The sequence below is a fragment of the Polychytrium aggregatum genome, assembly GCF_025602895.1.
Source record: "Polychytrium aggregatum strain JEL109 chromosome Unknown BJ171scaffold_116, whole genome shotgun sequence".
NCBI classification, from domain to species: domain Eukaryota; kingdom Fungi; phylum Chytridiomycota; class Chytridiomycetes; order Polychytriales; genus Polychytrium; species Polychytrium aggregatum.
In genome coordinates, this window is record NW_026516318.1 from 71,763 (window position 1) to 85,626 (window position 13,864).

The following is a 13,864-nucleotide window of genomic DNA, read 5'->3' on the forward strand; positions in this document are numbered from 1 at the left end:
GCCAGGTAGCAAACTCATGCGCATGGCAAAAGCTGTGCGGAAGCGAAGCTGACGCTCTGTTGTCCCGTAGAACTGACTTCAAGGCCGACGATATCAATCAACTGAAGCTATGAGGACCGCCGCTTGGACAGCGTGGCTCGTTCCCAACGACGAAGCCGGCTGTTGGTGTCCGTGCTACCTCTGCGAGTGTGCTTTCCAGCGTTGCGGCGTCGCAGAGTTACGTGCTATGCAGCAGAAACCGAGGCATTCCCCATTTCCATTGTGCTTGCATAATCTGTGATAGCTTGTGGCCAACAGGACATACAACCAAAGGGACTACTTTGACTACCCCCCGAGTGAAGACACCCAGCCTTCCACTGTCCACTTGTTCACGATGGTCATGTTGCGCACCGCATTGACCTTGCGACTCGGCCGTGCGCGGCAGCTGGGGATGCAGCATCGCGGTGCATGAGTGTATCCAGAATCCACAAAAGTGCGGTGCAGAACTCGGAGCAGTGCGTCCTGTTTCGTTTTGGGCACGTTGCTACACTGTATTCAGGGGGGGGGAAATGGACACCTGCCCACAACCCATTTGTCAGCGTAGTATGCGATGGCATGCATCCAACTATGCCATAAGAAATAGAACAGATCACTTTGGCAGCCTCCGAGTGAAGACCGCCGGTCGCTCTCCGATCTCCACAATCGACCTGCACACTGTGATCATGTTGCGCGCCGCATTGACGTCGCGATTCCACACTGTCTGGCAGCTGGGATTCTTGCAGCTCCTGACAAAGTGGGAATTCGCAACACTGGGCGCATCGAGTCCTTCCAACCGAACTGGCTCCAGGCAGTTGGAGCACACCTGCGAGGTGTTGAACTCGTTCGTCGAGACTACCTTGACGCTTCCATGATGGTGATTGGGACGGCGTCGGTGGTGCTCGAATTGCTCAAAGTACCGAGCAAATCGCTGCCTCCGAGGGCTGGATGCATAGCCCTTGCCTTGCCGCCATGACGCATTGCCAAAGGCGATCACCACATCGGTTCGTATCGGGGCGTGCTTCAGGACGGCCTTGCACATCCTGTCGACGGCCACTTGGCGCCTCTTGTGGCCCGTGAAGCGATGGTGACGGGCCTTCTTGCCAAGGTGGAAGTCGAGCTGCACTCGCAGCTCCGGTCGCAGGACATGGGTGAGATGGACCTTGAAGGCTTCCGAGGACGACACCTTGGGCGAGGGAGTGGTCGACATCCAGGTCTCGATATCGAGTCGCTTCTTCATGGTGTTGTGCCACTTGGTGTTGGACGTATGGCCACACATTTGCTGGTAGTGGCCATTGGAGAATGAGACCACCTCGTCTTGGTGGCCCGGTGCTTGGATGACTGCCGTGAAGATGGAGCCGACTCCAGGATCGATGCCAATCCAAGTGGTGTGGTCGGGGTCTGGGTTGCCAATGTGCTCCTGGATACGCTGCTCGGCAGTCGGAGGAGGCTCGATGGTCTCGGTGCGATCGGTTCGACGCACAAACTTGACGAGGCCGATGGTGCATCCAATGCCATCGGTGCTGATCTCGTAGTTGAACAGTTTGTGATTGATATCCCGGTCACGGAAGAGGGAACTACGCAGCTTGAAGCAACTGCGCCAGAGACGATCCTGGTTGTTGACACCGTCCTCACCTTCTTCCTTGAGCATGTCCCGGGTGAGTCCAAGACGATGTTCGGTGTAAAGGAGTTGCCAGAGAGTGACCGTGTCGATCTTGACATACTTGGCCCTTGCAGTGCATAGAGGAACCATCGTGCACACGGCCGGAGGAGTGTCCAGAGCGAGCTGCTTGAGGCACCACTTGATCCTGGATGCCAGCTTGTTGATCTTGGCCTTGGTGGTGCCGAGCTCAGACTTGGCCTTGGTGAACCTCTTGTCGTCGGAGGGAATGCCTCTGGCAGTGAGCTCGTCCAGCTTGGCCTGGCGCTGCAGCTCTGTGACTCGGAGGGCGGGCATGTCACAGTCGATCCACTTGTGGACATTGTCGACCATCTTGTCTCGGGCGAGGATTCCCACATGGTGTGAGAGGCGATGGAGGGCCCGGAAGCGGTCCTGGTCGTTGCTGTACCGAAACTCGTCCAGGACGTGGCCAAAGTCTGGATAGAGGAACTCGAGATCGGCCTTGGGTGGAGTCTGCCCTGGTTTCTCGAAGAGCTCGAGACAGGCCTCGATGGCTTCGTGCTTATGCTTGTTGGCTGGGAAGACGGCAGCGCAGAAGCGGCGAAGGAGTCGCCAGTAGGCCAGGTCGAGGTGGGTGGTGCAGTTGGTAGCATAGGCATTGACAGCCAGTGTGAGAAGCTGACTGTGAGCGCCATCAGGCAGACGAGGGGCCGGAGGCAGGTCTGCGTGCCGAGTGGTCTGGTAGTCGCGAAAGGAAGCGACCAGATGCTCGTTGTATTTCTCAATGTCCCTGGCCGTCGAGAGGGCACCGTCCTGGACGATCTTGAAGCATTGGCGAACGAAAGCAGGGGTGGACTTGGAGATGACGGGGATGGGAAGATCCTGCTCGATGCACCGGAGGATGTGCAGGTTGAGCAGCCTGGATGCCTCGAACTGGATCTGGGTCATGGCCTCGACGGTGGCCTGGATCTTGTCGCGGAGAGCGGGATTGAGACAACAGCCATCCATGGTCTGCTTGAAGCAGCTGAACTGAGGGGCGGATGACCTTCCATCCACGAGTGGGACGACAGAACTCTTGAGGGGCCGGTATTTGGGACACTTGCTAGTGTTGCAGCGTTCGTGATCGGTGCCATCGCACTGGCGACATCGCTTGCCGGTACTCGAGGAAGTAGATGGACCAGGCTCGGTGGGATCGACATCCATTGGATCTGCAGAAGCAGTGGTGGTGAGCGACGGAGCAACAGACGACCAAGCATGCGTGGGGTCAGAATACGAACCAGAGACAGGCTCCGACTGTGACTTGGCTTTCTTGGGCCTGGGTGGCCGAGGCTGGCCATCACCGGTACCCTTGCGCTTCGGAGGCATGGGAACAGAGGATGCTGGATGCCTGCCAGTGGTACTGGTCAGAGCAGAGACTTTTTTTTATCGTACAATAGCGCGATGATCCGATCAAGGCGAGATGAGGGAAGAAAGCAGCAGGACGAAGGTGGGACATTTATACCCGAGAGCAGGAACCCGTCTGCGCGGGCTGGTTGGGGAAGTGACCCTGTTCAAAAATCGCCGAGAGGTTCAAGCCAGGGATGTGAACGCGAAAATGGCGGCTTGATTGGAGGGAACTCAACCCCAGAAGCGCATCGCTCGCTCAATCAGCCGTGGGAAGACATCTGGAAGCACCCTCCGAACGGCAGACTCAAACAGGGTCACCATCCCGACTCTGAACCCCTCGGACGCATTCAGCGCTGCTGCCTTCCTGTACTGATGCTTCACAATCCCAAAGAAGTTCTCGATGGGATTGAAGTCGGGCGAGGCAGGTGGGGTGAAGATCACTGACCATCCTCGGCGATCGATGCAGTCCAGGACAGCCATTGTCTTGTGCATGCTGACATTGTCCATCACAATCACAGAGTCGTCTGGGAAGGTCGCTCGCTCAAAGAACTCGACCATCGAGTGTGTCTTGAATGATGTGGGGATGTACATGCGATGCAGCACACCAGAGTGGTTGATGGCAAATGCAGCCGAGACAGACTTGTGCTTCATGTGATTGCGCTGGCGAAGCGGAGCACCCTTCGGTGAGTATCCGTAGAGAGGGAAAATGGATCTCCTGATCCCTGTCTCATCGACAAAAACGAGCCGCCGTGGGTCGATGGAGTGGACCTGGTCCCTGAACTGTGCCACTCGCTCATCCAGTCGCTTGGACTTGTAGAGGTGTGTTGCCCTCTTGTGAGAGAGACCTGCTCGCTGGATGGCAGTGTGGCAGAGTGTGAGTGAAACTTTCCTCTGGAGAGTGGTTGTGTGGCGAATGGTCATGGCCAGCGCGCGATAACATTGGGTAACAAAATATTCGATGAATGGTCAAAAACCCGGGTGTCCCGTTTTTTTTGGATTGCCTGTAATCCATCCCAGGAAGCAGCTTGATGTCCAGCAACGTAATGTTCAATAGCACCCTCGAATCACAGTGCCGAAGCAAGCCCATAGCTGCATGGAAGACACACTTCATATCGCACATGTGGGGATATCCCGGGGGGAACTGTCTGGCTGAAGTGACAGTGTATGCCAGTGCAGATCGTTGCTCCAGTGGTGATGATCCATGATTGATACTGCTCTGTACAAACGATAGCATCGACATCGCTCTCTCCGTCGCCGCCTGCCATGATTGATACTGCTCACCCCCAGGACCGCACCAGTGTCCGCTATTCTCCGGTGCATCGGCGCCCTCCTCCTGCGATCGTCCAAACCCATCCCATCCCGTCTCCATCGCACAACCTTCTCGAGCAGGTCCCCATCGCGCCATCGCCGCCATCCCGACGAGCTCAGTCCGTCCCATCCCGACGAGCACAGCCCGGATCGCCCCCTTCGTATTTCCTCCAATAACAAACACCAAGCATCCGTCTCCTGACCCGCATTCCTTCTTTCATCTGCACCGTTCGGGCTCGGTGTTCGCCGTCACCGCCGGCGCCGCTCGTTCCTTCAACTCGCTTGCTCGCTCATACCTGCTCGCCTGAAATACGACTTGCAGCCCATGGACTCCCATCAGGCAATCGCTGTCGAGTCGCGGCGGCTGCAGAGCTTTTCGCTCACCCCGGATCAACTCAAGAAGCTGTTTGACAACCGTGATGTCGAAGACCTGCGGACGCTTCTCGGCCCAGATACCACCCTCAAAGCCCTCCTGCAGGCCCTGGGCACCGACGCCGTGCGAGGCATCTCGGCGGACGCTACCGAGCTGGAGCACCGCAGATCGACGTGAGCACCTCCTCGGATCCGCATCCTCGTTGCGGATCGATATCGCAGTGCGTTCGCTTCCCGTGCTTGGTCTCGATTCTGATTACTTTTCTCCTTTCCCCTCCTGATGCTGCGCTGTCAACGATACAGCTTCAAGACCAACACGCTGCCCAGCGCCCCGGCCTCGACCATATGGGAACTCCTGTGGGATGCCGTCACAGACACGACGCTCTTGGTTTTGATTGCGGCCGCCTTCGTCGACCTGGGTGTGGGCATCTACAAGGTGTATGCCCCTCCCCCTCACAACGAAAAATACGCATACGTCGACGGCCTGGCCATTCTTATCGCCGGTGAGCAGAGGATTTGTTTGATTGCCTGCTGTCGCATTGGCCCACCCTCGGCTCGTCCACAGACCCGCTGCGCTGTTGACTTTTATCGGCATCATGCTGGCCGGCCAACACAAAGCCGTGTTGACTGCTTGCTCGGTCGCATCACACGTCCGCTTGGTCGCATTGCGTTGTCCCTCAACACAATCATGCTGACTTGCTCACATCCCACCTCCCACACCGCTGCGACGCTCGCTAGTGGTGCTGCTCGTCCTCGTCAACTCGATTAACGAGTATCGCAAGCAGGGCCAGTTCCTCAAGCTGAGTGCAGCTCAGTCCTCGCTGACTCTGGTCAAGGTCATTCGCGAGGGCACCATCGTCCATGTCCCTTCCGTCGACCTCGTCGTTGGCGACATCCTGGCCATCGAAACGGGCGATCAGATTCCCGCGGACTGCCTGGTCGTCAACGGATACAACATGCTGTGCGACGAGAGCAGCGTCACGGGCGAATCCAACGCCGTCGACAAGCGTCCTTGGTCGGGTCGGCCGACTGTCCAAGCAGGCGCGACCGACCCCTTCCTGCTCTCGGGGACGAAGGTGGTCGATGGCGTGGGCCATGCCGTGGTGCTCTGCGTGGGCGAGCACTCGCTCCAGGGCAAGGCCATGCTCGAACTCCAAGTCGAGAGTGAGGATACACCCCTGCAAGTGCGCCTCGGTACCCTGGCCACAACCATCTCAAAGTACGGCCTCGGTGCTGCGATTGTCTATGTCGTCGTCCAGGTGATTTGCTATTTCGCCAATGGCGTTGGCTTGAAGGACCAGATCGCCATTGCCAACGACGTCATCGAGATCATCATCCAGGGCATCACCATCGTCGTGATCGCCGTCCCCGAGGGCCTGCCCGTCGCTGTGACGCTGTCGCTGGGCTTCACGACCCTGAGAATGCTCAAGGACAATAACCTCGTCCGCCACCTGTCTTCGTGCGAAACCATGGGCAACGCCACCACAATTTGCTCCGACAAAACAGGGTATGCTGCGTGTCTGTCGATCTGCGTGCTGGTCAAGCCCGGATGCATTCGGCTGTACTGGAAAGAGGCATTAATACTCGGGAATGAGCGACAGGACGCCCAGCCGTCACTAACGCACCGGGCTTCCAACACCACCGCCACCAACAACGAACAGAACACTGACTATGAACCGAATGAAGGTGGTCAAGGTAAGCACGAGCCCATCACCATCTCTGTTCCTGTTCCTGCTCCTGAATTGAACGAGCGTACCCAGCGAGGGAGACATGATTCTTCGCTCACAGGCTCCCGCTTTCTCGATCACTGCTGCAGGGTATCCTCTGCCGAGTTCCCTTCGAATCCAAATCCATCAACGCGCTCAAAAAAATATTTGACGATGGTCCCGGGAAGGAGCTGCACAGCCGGGTTCTGCACATTGCCCTTCGGAGCATCAACGTCAATACAAGCGCACACTATGGTATCTATGCCACCGGCGACAACCAGCTGCTCAAGAACTTGACTCCAGGCAACCAGACCACCCCCGAGCTCGTTGGCTCCAAGACCGAGATTGCCCTGCTGAATCTGACCGCGAGTCTCGATCGCCCGTACCCCATCGATCGTGACGAGGCCGTGGTCGTCGAGGTGGTGCCCTTCAACAGTGAGCGTAAGAAGATGTCGACCGTCGTGCGGGTCAAGCGCGACACCGCGCTCGAGCAGTATATGGAGTGGCCCTCGGAGATCCTCGTGAATCTCAAAGATGGCGATGCAGGCTACATGATTTACTCCAAGGGTGCACCCGAGCTGATTTTGGAGGCGTGCAAGTTCTACATCAACGAGCACGGAAAGGTATGAACACGCGCAGGGCGGTGCAGGGCAAGTCTATCATCTTGGTGCAAGTCTATCATCCCGATTCGAGGGTTATCATCTCGATGCAGGTAGATGGAAGAGTCTTTGTTTGCCAACGCTGACGCCACTTGGATATCTCTTGGCTATCTAGGTTCGCCTCCTCGATGATGCTGCGCGCGCCGAGTTCAAAAAGTGGATCAAGTCGTGCTCGACAGAGGGGCTGCGGAGCCTCGGAATCTCGTTCCGCCCGATGGGTCCCAGCCAATTTCGACCTGGCGAAGCCTCGACGCGAAACTCGCTGGCCAACCTGGGCACCATCACGGTGCACGAGCTGCACATTCCCGACGACAGCGACATGATCCTGCTGAGCATTGTCGGCATCGAAGACCCGCTCCGGCCGGAGGTGCCGCACGCCATCCAGCGGTGCCAAAACTCTGGAATCATCGTGCGCATGGTCACGGGCGACAACATCGAAACAGCCCGCCACGTTGCCCGACAGTGCGGCATTCTCCCACCGCCGCAGCCGAGCTCGCCAGGGTCGCCGCCGGGTTCGCTGATGCACTACCACGGCCTGGGGCGCGACGAACAGGTCGTCGTCGAGGGTCGGGTCTTCCGGACCCTCGATCACGAACAGATGGTCGAGATCCTGCCAAAGCTCAGGGTTTTGGCACGAAGCACACCGAGCGACAAGAAGCTGCTTGTCCAGAAGCTCAAGGAGCTCGGCGAGTGTGTGGCTGTGACGGGCGATGGCACCAACGATGCGCCGGCACTCAGGGCTGCGGATGTTGGGTTTGCCATGGGAGTTGACGGAACAGACGTGGCCAAGCTGGCGTCGGACATTATTCTGCTCGACGGTGAGTCAAGTGCATGATCAGTAGTGGACGAGAAGCTGGGCTGGGCTGGGCTGGGCTGGGCTGGGCTGGGCTGGAGTCCCCCTCCCTTTGATGCAGCAAATCGATTGGATCTGATTTGGCTCTATCGATGCATCGGCTCGTGCATCTCGTTGAACCAACCGGCCTGTCAACTTACTCACCTTCCACTCTGTGCTTGTGCGGTGCGGCGTGCTCCGCGCTCACTCCACGTTCGCTCCCCCCCCCATAGACAACTTTACAACCCTGCATCACGCCGTAATGTGGGGCCGGAACGTCTATGATGCCGTCAAAAAGTTCCTCCAGTTCCAGCTCACCATCAACTTGGTAAGGCGGCTGTGCGGGGCTTGCCTGGTTGGTTGCTGCGATGGCCTTTGCGAAGGAGGTGTATTTGTGGAATGGTGCCATTCAAGAGTCATGGTCGATGAGGCAGCTGACCAACACATTCTCGCTTCAGACCGCAGTTCTGATTACCATCGTCAGCTCCCTCAACTCAACCTTCACCAAACAAAGCCCGACCTCGGTCTTGACGGTGGTCCAGCTGCTCTGGGTCAACTTGATCCAGGACACCTTTGCAGCTTTGGCCCTGGCCACCGACGAACCCACCCCGGATATGCTCGACCGGCAACCCACGCGCAAGGACGAGTCTATGTTTTCCATTGACATGTACAAGCTCATTTGCTCGCAGGCGCTTTACCAGATCGTAATCTGCTTGCTGCTGTACCAACAGGCGGTCACTTGGTTCGGCCCAAGCGACGGCGGGCTTCCTGTGGACCAGGCCGAGAGCCTCACCTCCAGTATCGTCTTCAATACCTTTGTGTGGATGCAAATCTTCAATCTTATCAACTCAAGAAGCCTCACCAACAGTAAGCCTGGCGATTGCGGCTGGTAGTGTGGTAGTGTGGTAGTGTGGTAGTGTGGTAGTGTGGTAGTGTGGTAGTGTGGTAGTGTGGTAGTGTGGTAGTGTGGTAGTGTGGTTGTTTGATTGCGGCTGCGGCTGCAATGGCCTGGGCTCAGATTGCCAGGTAGCCGATGTGTGGCGGAATCGTTTTCACCTTGGGCTCACCCAGGAGCACCCAGGAGCACCCAGGAGCACCGAGAAGCACCGCGTTCCCCCTTTCACACACTCACACACTCACTCATGCACTCCACTACCCTAGACCTCAACGTCTTCCAAAACATGTTCAAGAACTATCTGTTTCTGATGATCTTGTCGGTGTCGATCATTGTCCAGATCATCATCATGGAGACCGGCAACACCGTCTTCCGCGTGACGCAGCTGACGGTCGCCCAGTGGTTCATCACCATTGGAATCGGCGCCGGATCGCTGGTGGTCGGCGCCATCGTCCGGCTGATCCCAAACTCGCTGTTCTCGTGCGCGGGCCTCGCCAGCAGGAGTCGTCAACGCGAGGGCTACCAGGCCCAAGTGCGCTCCAACGACAAGATCGACGAGGAGTCCCTGCGCATATCGGTTGTTTAGACACGCTGCTGTTCGCGAGTTTGCTCTTGCTCTTGCTCTTGCTCTTGCTCTCCCTCGTCCGCTCATTCGCTCGTTGTCCACTCCCCCCCCCCGCCTCCAAAGAGAAATTTGCGCCAAGGGATCGCCAATGCCTGGAGGATGTATGGCAGCCGTCACAAGCCGTACGATGCAAGCGAATGTTGTCCTTTCGGTGTCGATGCTGGTGTTTTTTTTTTTTTTTGCCGGTGTGACTTGCTTGCCTTTTGTTCTGTTTTCGAATGGTTATCGCAGGCCATGGGGGACACTTTGCCTCTTCCTTCCATAATGTCCACGTTTCAGTGCCACAACCCACAGTCGCAGTCGCCACCTTTGTTTTTCATCAATCCATTGATCCGTTCTATAGCTAATACACAGAGCGAGCAATGTCTCGTCGATAATGTGAGGCTTGACCGTCCGTCGGTCGATAGTTGCTCGGCGAAGGCGATGACACAAGGATCATTCTCGGTTCGCTGGGCACCAGGATAACAGTGGTGGATCCCATTCTGATGGTGGTGCTGGTGGTGCTGGTAGTAATGACGGATCCCATTCTATTTTTTTTATATTCTCTGTCTTTTGGTATTGGTTTGGAAGAGTCGTGGGAAACTCTGTGGGGCCAAAGACGCAAAACAAACAAGAAAAATCAAAAATTAAAATAGGGGAGTGAGGCAAAATGGGGGGGGGAGCACTGTATCGATCTATGATGATTACACAGTAGCGACAAGTCTTGGGCATCGTCAAAACATTTAGGCCTGGCGGCGGTGGCGGGCCGGGTCGGCTCGGCTCGGTTCGGGTCGCGCGGAAGCGGATGAGAAATTGGCAGGTCCGGTGAGATGCTTCGAGCAGGCATACCAAGCGAGAGGGAGTGTGGGGGGGGGGGACGGAAGACTTTGAGGAGCGGATCGGCGAGCGAGCAAGATAGTGATCATAATAATAATAACAATGCCAAGAGAATAGGAAAGGGTGCGGGCCGAGCAGAACAAAAAAAAGGAAAGAATGGAAAGAAAATGAAGATGAGATGGACGAGAGCGATATCAGGACCAAAACAAATCAGGGCGACCAAGTGGCTCGGTGGCTCGGCGGCTCAGTGGCGGTGGGGCTTGGAGGCCTTGGCCAGCAGGTGGGCGTGGTTGGCAACGTCTCGCAAGACGCCCAGGACGATGCCGTTGCCCTTGATGAAGCCATAGTTGTGGTATTCAAGGCCGTGGTCCTTGGCAAACTTGGCAATGTATGGGCGGAGGCGTCTCAGGTTGGTGCGCGGAATGCGGGGGAAGAGATGGTGGCCGACTTGGAACTGCACACGGAACGATGAGGACACAGAGTAAGCCATGCAGTCTCACCGATACGATGGATCATGGAGACGAGAAGCTCGCCAGGCAAACGAACGGTATGCATCGGACGTGTGCAGGGAAGCAGAAAGGGGAGTGGACAAAAACTGGACACGTGCAGCGACACATGTCGAGCCTGGGTCCAGAAGCACCGGCACGCTATTGCGCAACACAACTTACTTGGAGACCACCGTGGAACCAGTCCAGCCACCAGGGGCAATCAACGTCCATGCTGGTTCGCAGACCCATGGCAGCAAACTCCTCGTCGCCAATATCGCCCGTGGGCATGCCAAAGTGCGAGAGAGTGATCTGGACGTGCAGGATGGCGGTGAGGGCATGCGACAGGAAGACGTAGCCGAGGATCCAGCCCCACGAAGGCAGCTGCGAGAGCAGCAGCGTGTACCACGACCAGTAGACAGCCATGCCGACAATCTCGAGCGAGCGGAAGGGCACGCGGGGCTTGAGCAGATGCATCCACGAGTTGACGTAGAGGTTGAAGCGGCCAAAGAGCAGGATGATGTAGTAGAGCCGGTCCTGGATCGAGACAAAGATCTTGGCGGCGTCGTCAAACTCCATGACTCGCTTGTGGTAGGTCGAGTACAGGTTGTTGAAGAGACGGGTCGAGACGGCAAAGAAGGGCAGGTGCTGGATGTCGGGGTCGTGCTCCTCCGAGTTGGTGACGATGTGGTGGACGTTGTGGCTGTCCTTCCACCAGCCCAGACTCAGGCCGCCGAAAAAGTCGGCGAGGAAGATGCCAAAGATGACGTCCTTGGTGGAGTTGTGGAAGATGCTGCTGTGGCCGGCGTCGTGGGCGACGAAAGCAGCCTGGTGCCACAGGAAGGCAAGCGAGGAGCAGCTGGCGAGGTAGGCGACGGCCGGAGGCATGTAGGTCGGGCCGACAAACATGAAGGCAAAGGCGAGGGCCCAAGCGGCAAAGAACTTGGCGGCCTCGCGGACGTAGAAGAACATGTCGGTCTTGTAGAGACCCTCCTTGCGGAGCTGCTGGTCCAACAGCTGGTAGTCTTCGGAGATCTTGGAGACCTTGCGCTGCTCTGGGACGAGCTCACCGACCTGGAAGTGGGGCATCCTGGTCTCCATGACCCAGTCCGGATGGAAGGCGGTGATGGCGTCGGTGGCATCCTTGCCTGTGAGCCAAGATGGAGGTAATTCAACAGAAGTGCGTCAGTAAGGGAGAGGGGGGGACTTTTGCGACGGAGAAGAGGGAAATCGTGGAGGGCCTCCAGGCGGGATAATGAAGGCAGGGCGCGAAGCTGCCGCCAGGACGTCGCCTTCCCCCACCGCCAGACAGTCGCCAGGGCGACGGAACACACCCAGAGATCCGATCTCGGGACGCAGGGTGATCAGCGACAGCCAGGCGATCGGGAAAATCAAATGATCGAGGAGGATGATCAAGTGATCAGGGCGACCGAGCGACCAAGCAGCAAACCGGGTGGATCAACGAGAACGCGAGTCGACGTGCAAGACCCAGCAACCCGGGCAGGCCGTCAATGCTTCCGTCAGATCGGCAACAGAGTGCTGAGGGAGGAGTGGACAAAACGCCCGTTCACGACAGACGATGCTGGCTCGGAAGTGGGCGAGCACAAGTTGCATGCGGCTTGGCTTGCTCGACAAACACACGGCATAGCGCAGCAGGAGGCAGCAGCATAGAACACCAGAACGCAAGGACAGAAAGCAGGGGCGGAAGGAAGAGGAAGCACGGGGAGCATTGGATTGGCTGGTGGGCCGGTTGGTGGTTGGTACGTATGGTTTGGTTTGGTTTGGTCGGTGCAGGGATAGAGAGAGTCCTACCGGCGAGATGGAAGACGGCCATGTAGCCACCCGGATGATACTTTGCCCATTTGGTCAGATTGTAGACCTTGGACTTGAAGATGATCAGGATCTCCTGGGACTTGAGGGCTCGCTCCTTGATTTCCTCTCGGGTAAACAGGGTGACGGGCTTTTCTTGCTTCTTGTCGGGGACGCACATGGCGGCTGCGAGGACGACAGGAGAGGGCAACGGCGGATGGGTTGACGGAGGGCCGTGTGGGATGGGTCACAGGTCGTTCGGATGCCTGAGGAGCTACTGCGAGAAGAGCAGGAGCGAGCGGAACGAGGGGGGGGGAGCGATCAGGAGGAAGGCCGCTGCAGAGCAAGAAGCGAGAGCAGGGGCGAGGAGACAGTATAAAAAGCGGCGGGGGGGGGGCGAGACGAGCCAACGGGACGTTGCGACGAGCGCAAAACCCCCCGCCCAACAGCCACAAGAGCAGAAAAGGGACGGCTTGTTTGCGAGTCGGAGTTGGTCGCGGTGACTGACCTGCTTGTTGGGGGTTGGGGTGTTCCTGCGACCCGCCGAGAGCGAGATTGCCGAGAGCGAGATTGCCGGGGGGGGGAGTACGATGGTAGAGAGCAAGACGATAGCAAGACAATAGCAAGATGATAGCAAGATATGCCAGTGAGCAGGATGGCAGGACGGTTGAAAAGAAAAAGAAAATGGGGAATTTAATCACCGGCGCAATCAGGACCAAAGGAGCGATCGCACACGACTCACTGTTGCTGTTGGCGCTGTTGGCGCTGACGCTGTGACTGTGGCTGATTGGCTGCTGTGGCTATTGCGGGCGGTGACTCGCTTTCGCTGCTGCCGGTGTCAGTGTTGCTGTGACCCTTGCTGCTGTCGCCGCTGTTCCTGTCGCTGCTTTCTGGTTGGAGCTGCGTCGGTGGTGTGTCGCCGCGAGGGCGTTTTTATACCCCGTCCGTGCGATCGCACGCGCCAAGAAAGGAAAGCGTCGCGCGTCGGCAAGTACACTGCCTCCCACGGTCCGCGCACCCGCCGACGCGCCGGGAGACGCGTCCCGCGCCGTGGTTTTGGCCGTGGTTGTGGCCGTGGTTGTGGCCGTGGGTTGGGAGCCAGTCCCGGATCCAGATCTGAACCCTCCTGCAAATGCAAACGCAAACGCAAACGCAAACGCCTTCACATGGGCGCGGCATCCCCTGCGCCGTGCAACCGCAAGGGGCATCGCCGACAAGACCGCCCACCCATGCATTCGACGTCATCATCGCCGCCCCAGGCCCCAGTTACTCGATATCGATGTTGGCCTCGTCGCTCCCGCCATCGCTGCGTCTCCCTCGCTCGCTGCTGCCCAC

The 13,864-nt window shown here is 57.8% G+C and overlaps 2 protein-coding genes across 2 annotated transcripts; one reads left to right on the plus strand and one right to left on the minus strand.

Moving 5' to 3' along the window:
* Positions 1-4,655: 4,655 nt before the first annotated feature.
* BJ171DRAFT_481538 (uncharacterized protein) lies at positions 4,656-9,380 on the plus strand (the record flags this gene model as incomplete). Its single annotated transcript, XM_053108943.1, has 9 exons — positions 4,656-4,876; positions 5,006-5,205; positions 5,441-6,209; positions 6,364-6,397; positions 6,519-7,031; positions 7,183-7,885; positions 8,133-8,227; positions 8,358-8,766; positions 9,061-9,380. 9 exons carry the CDS (start codon positions 4,656-4,658, stop codon positions 9,378-9,380), a joined length of 3,264 nt encoding a protein of 1,087 aa, XP_052961841.1.
* An 891-nt stretch (positions 9,381-10,271) lies between these two features.
* BJ171DRAFT_36499 (fatty acid desaturase-domain-containing protein) lies at positions 10,272-12,802 on the minus strand. The gene is made up of 3 exons (XM_053107149.1): positions 12,533-12,802; positions 10,904-11,868; positions 10,272-10,689 (listed from the first exon to the last, which is right to left on the minus strand). Exons 1-3 carry the CDS (start codon positions 12,708-12,710, stop codon positions 10,480-10,482), a joined length of 1,353 nt encoding a protein of 450 aa, XP_052961842.1. The 5' UTR covers positions 12,711-12,802; the 3' UTR covers positions 10,272-10,479.
* Between the last annotated feature and the right edge of the window lie 1,062 nt (positions 12,803-13,864).

Excerpts from the sequence above, each read along its gene's own strand:
- BJ171DRAFT_36499 (XM_053107149.1), bottom strand. The coding sequence starts at position 12,710 with ATGTGCGTCCCCGACAAGAAGCAAGAAAAGCCCGTCACCCTGTTTACC. Across the intron at positions 11,869-12,532 it reads GGCCGTCTTCCATCTCGCCG|GCAAGGATGCCACCGACGCC; the intron begins GTAGGACTCTCT and ends CTTGGCTCACAG. Across the intron at positions 10,690-10,903 it reads GGTTCCACGGTGGTCTCCAA|TTCCAAGTCGGCCACCATCT; the intron begins GTAAGTTGTGTT and ends TTCCGTGTGCAG.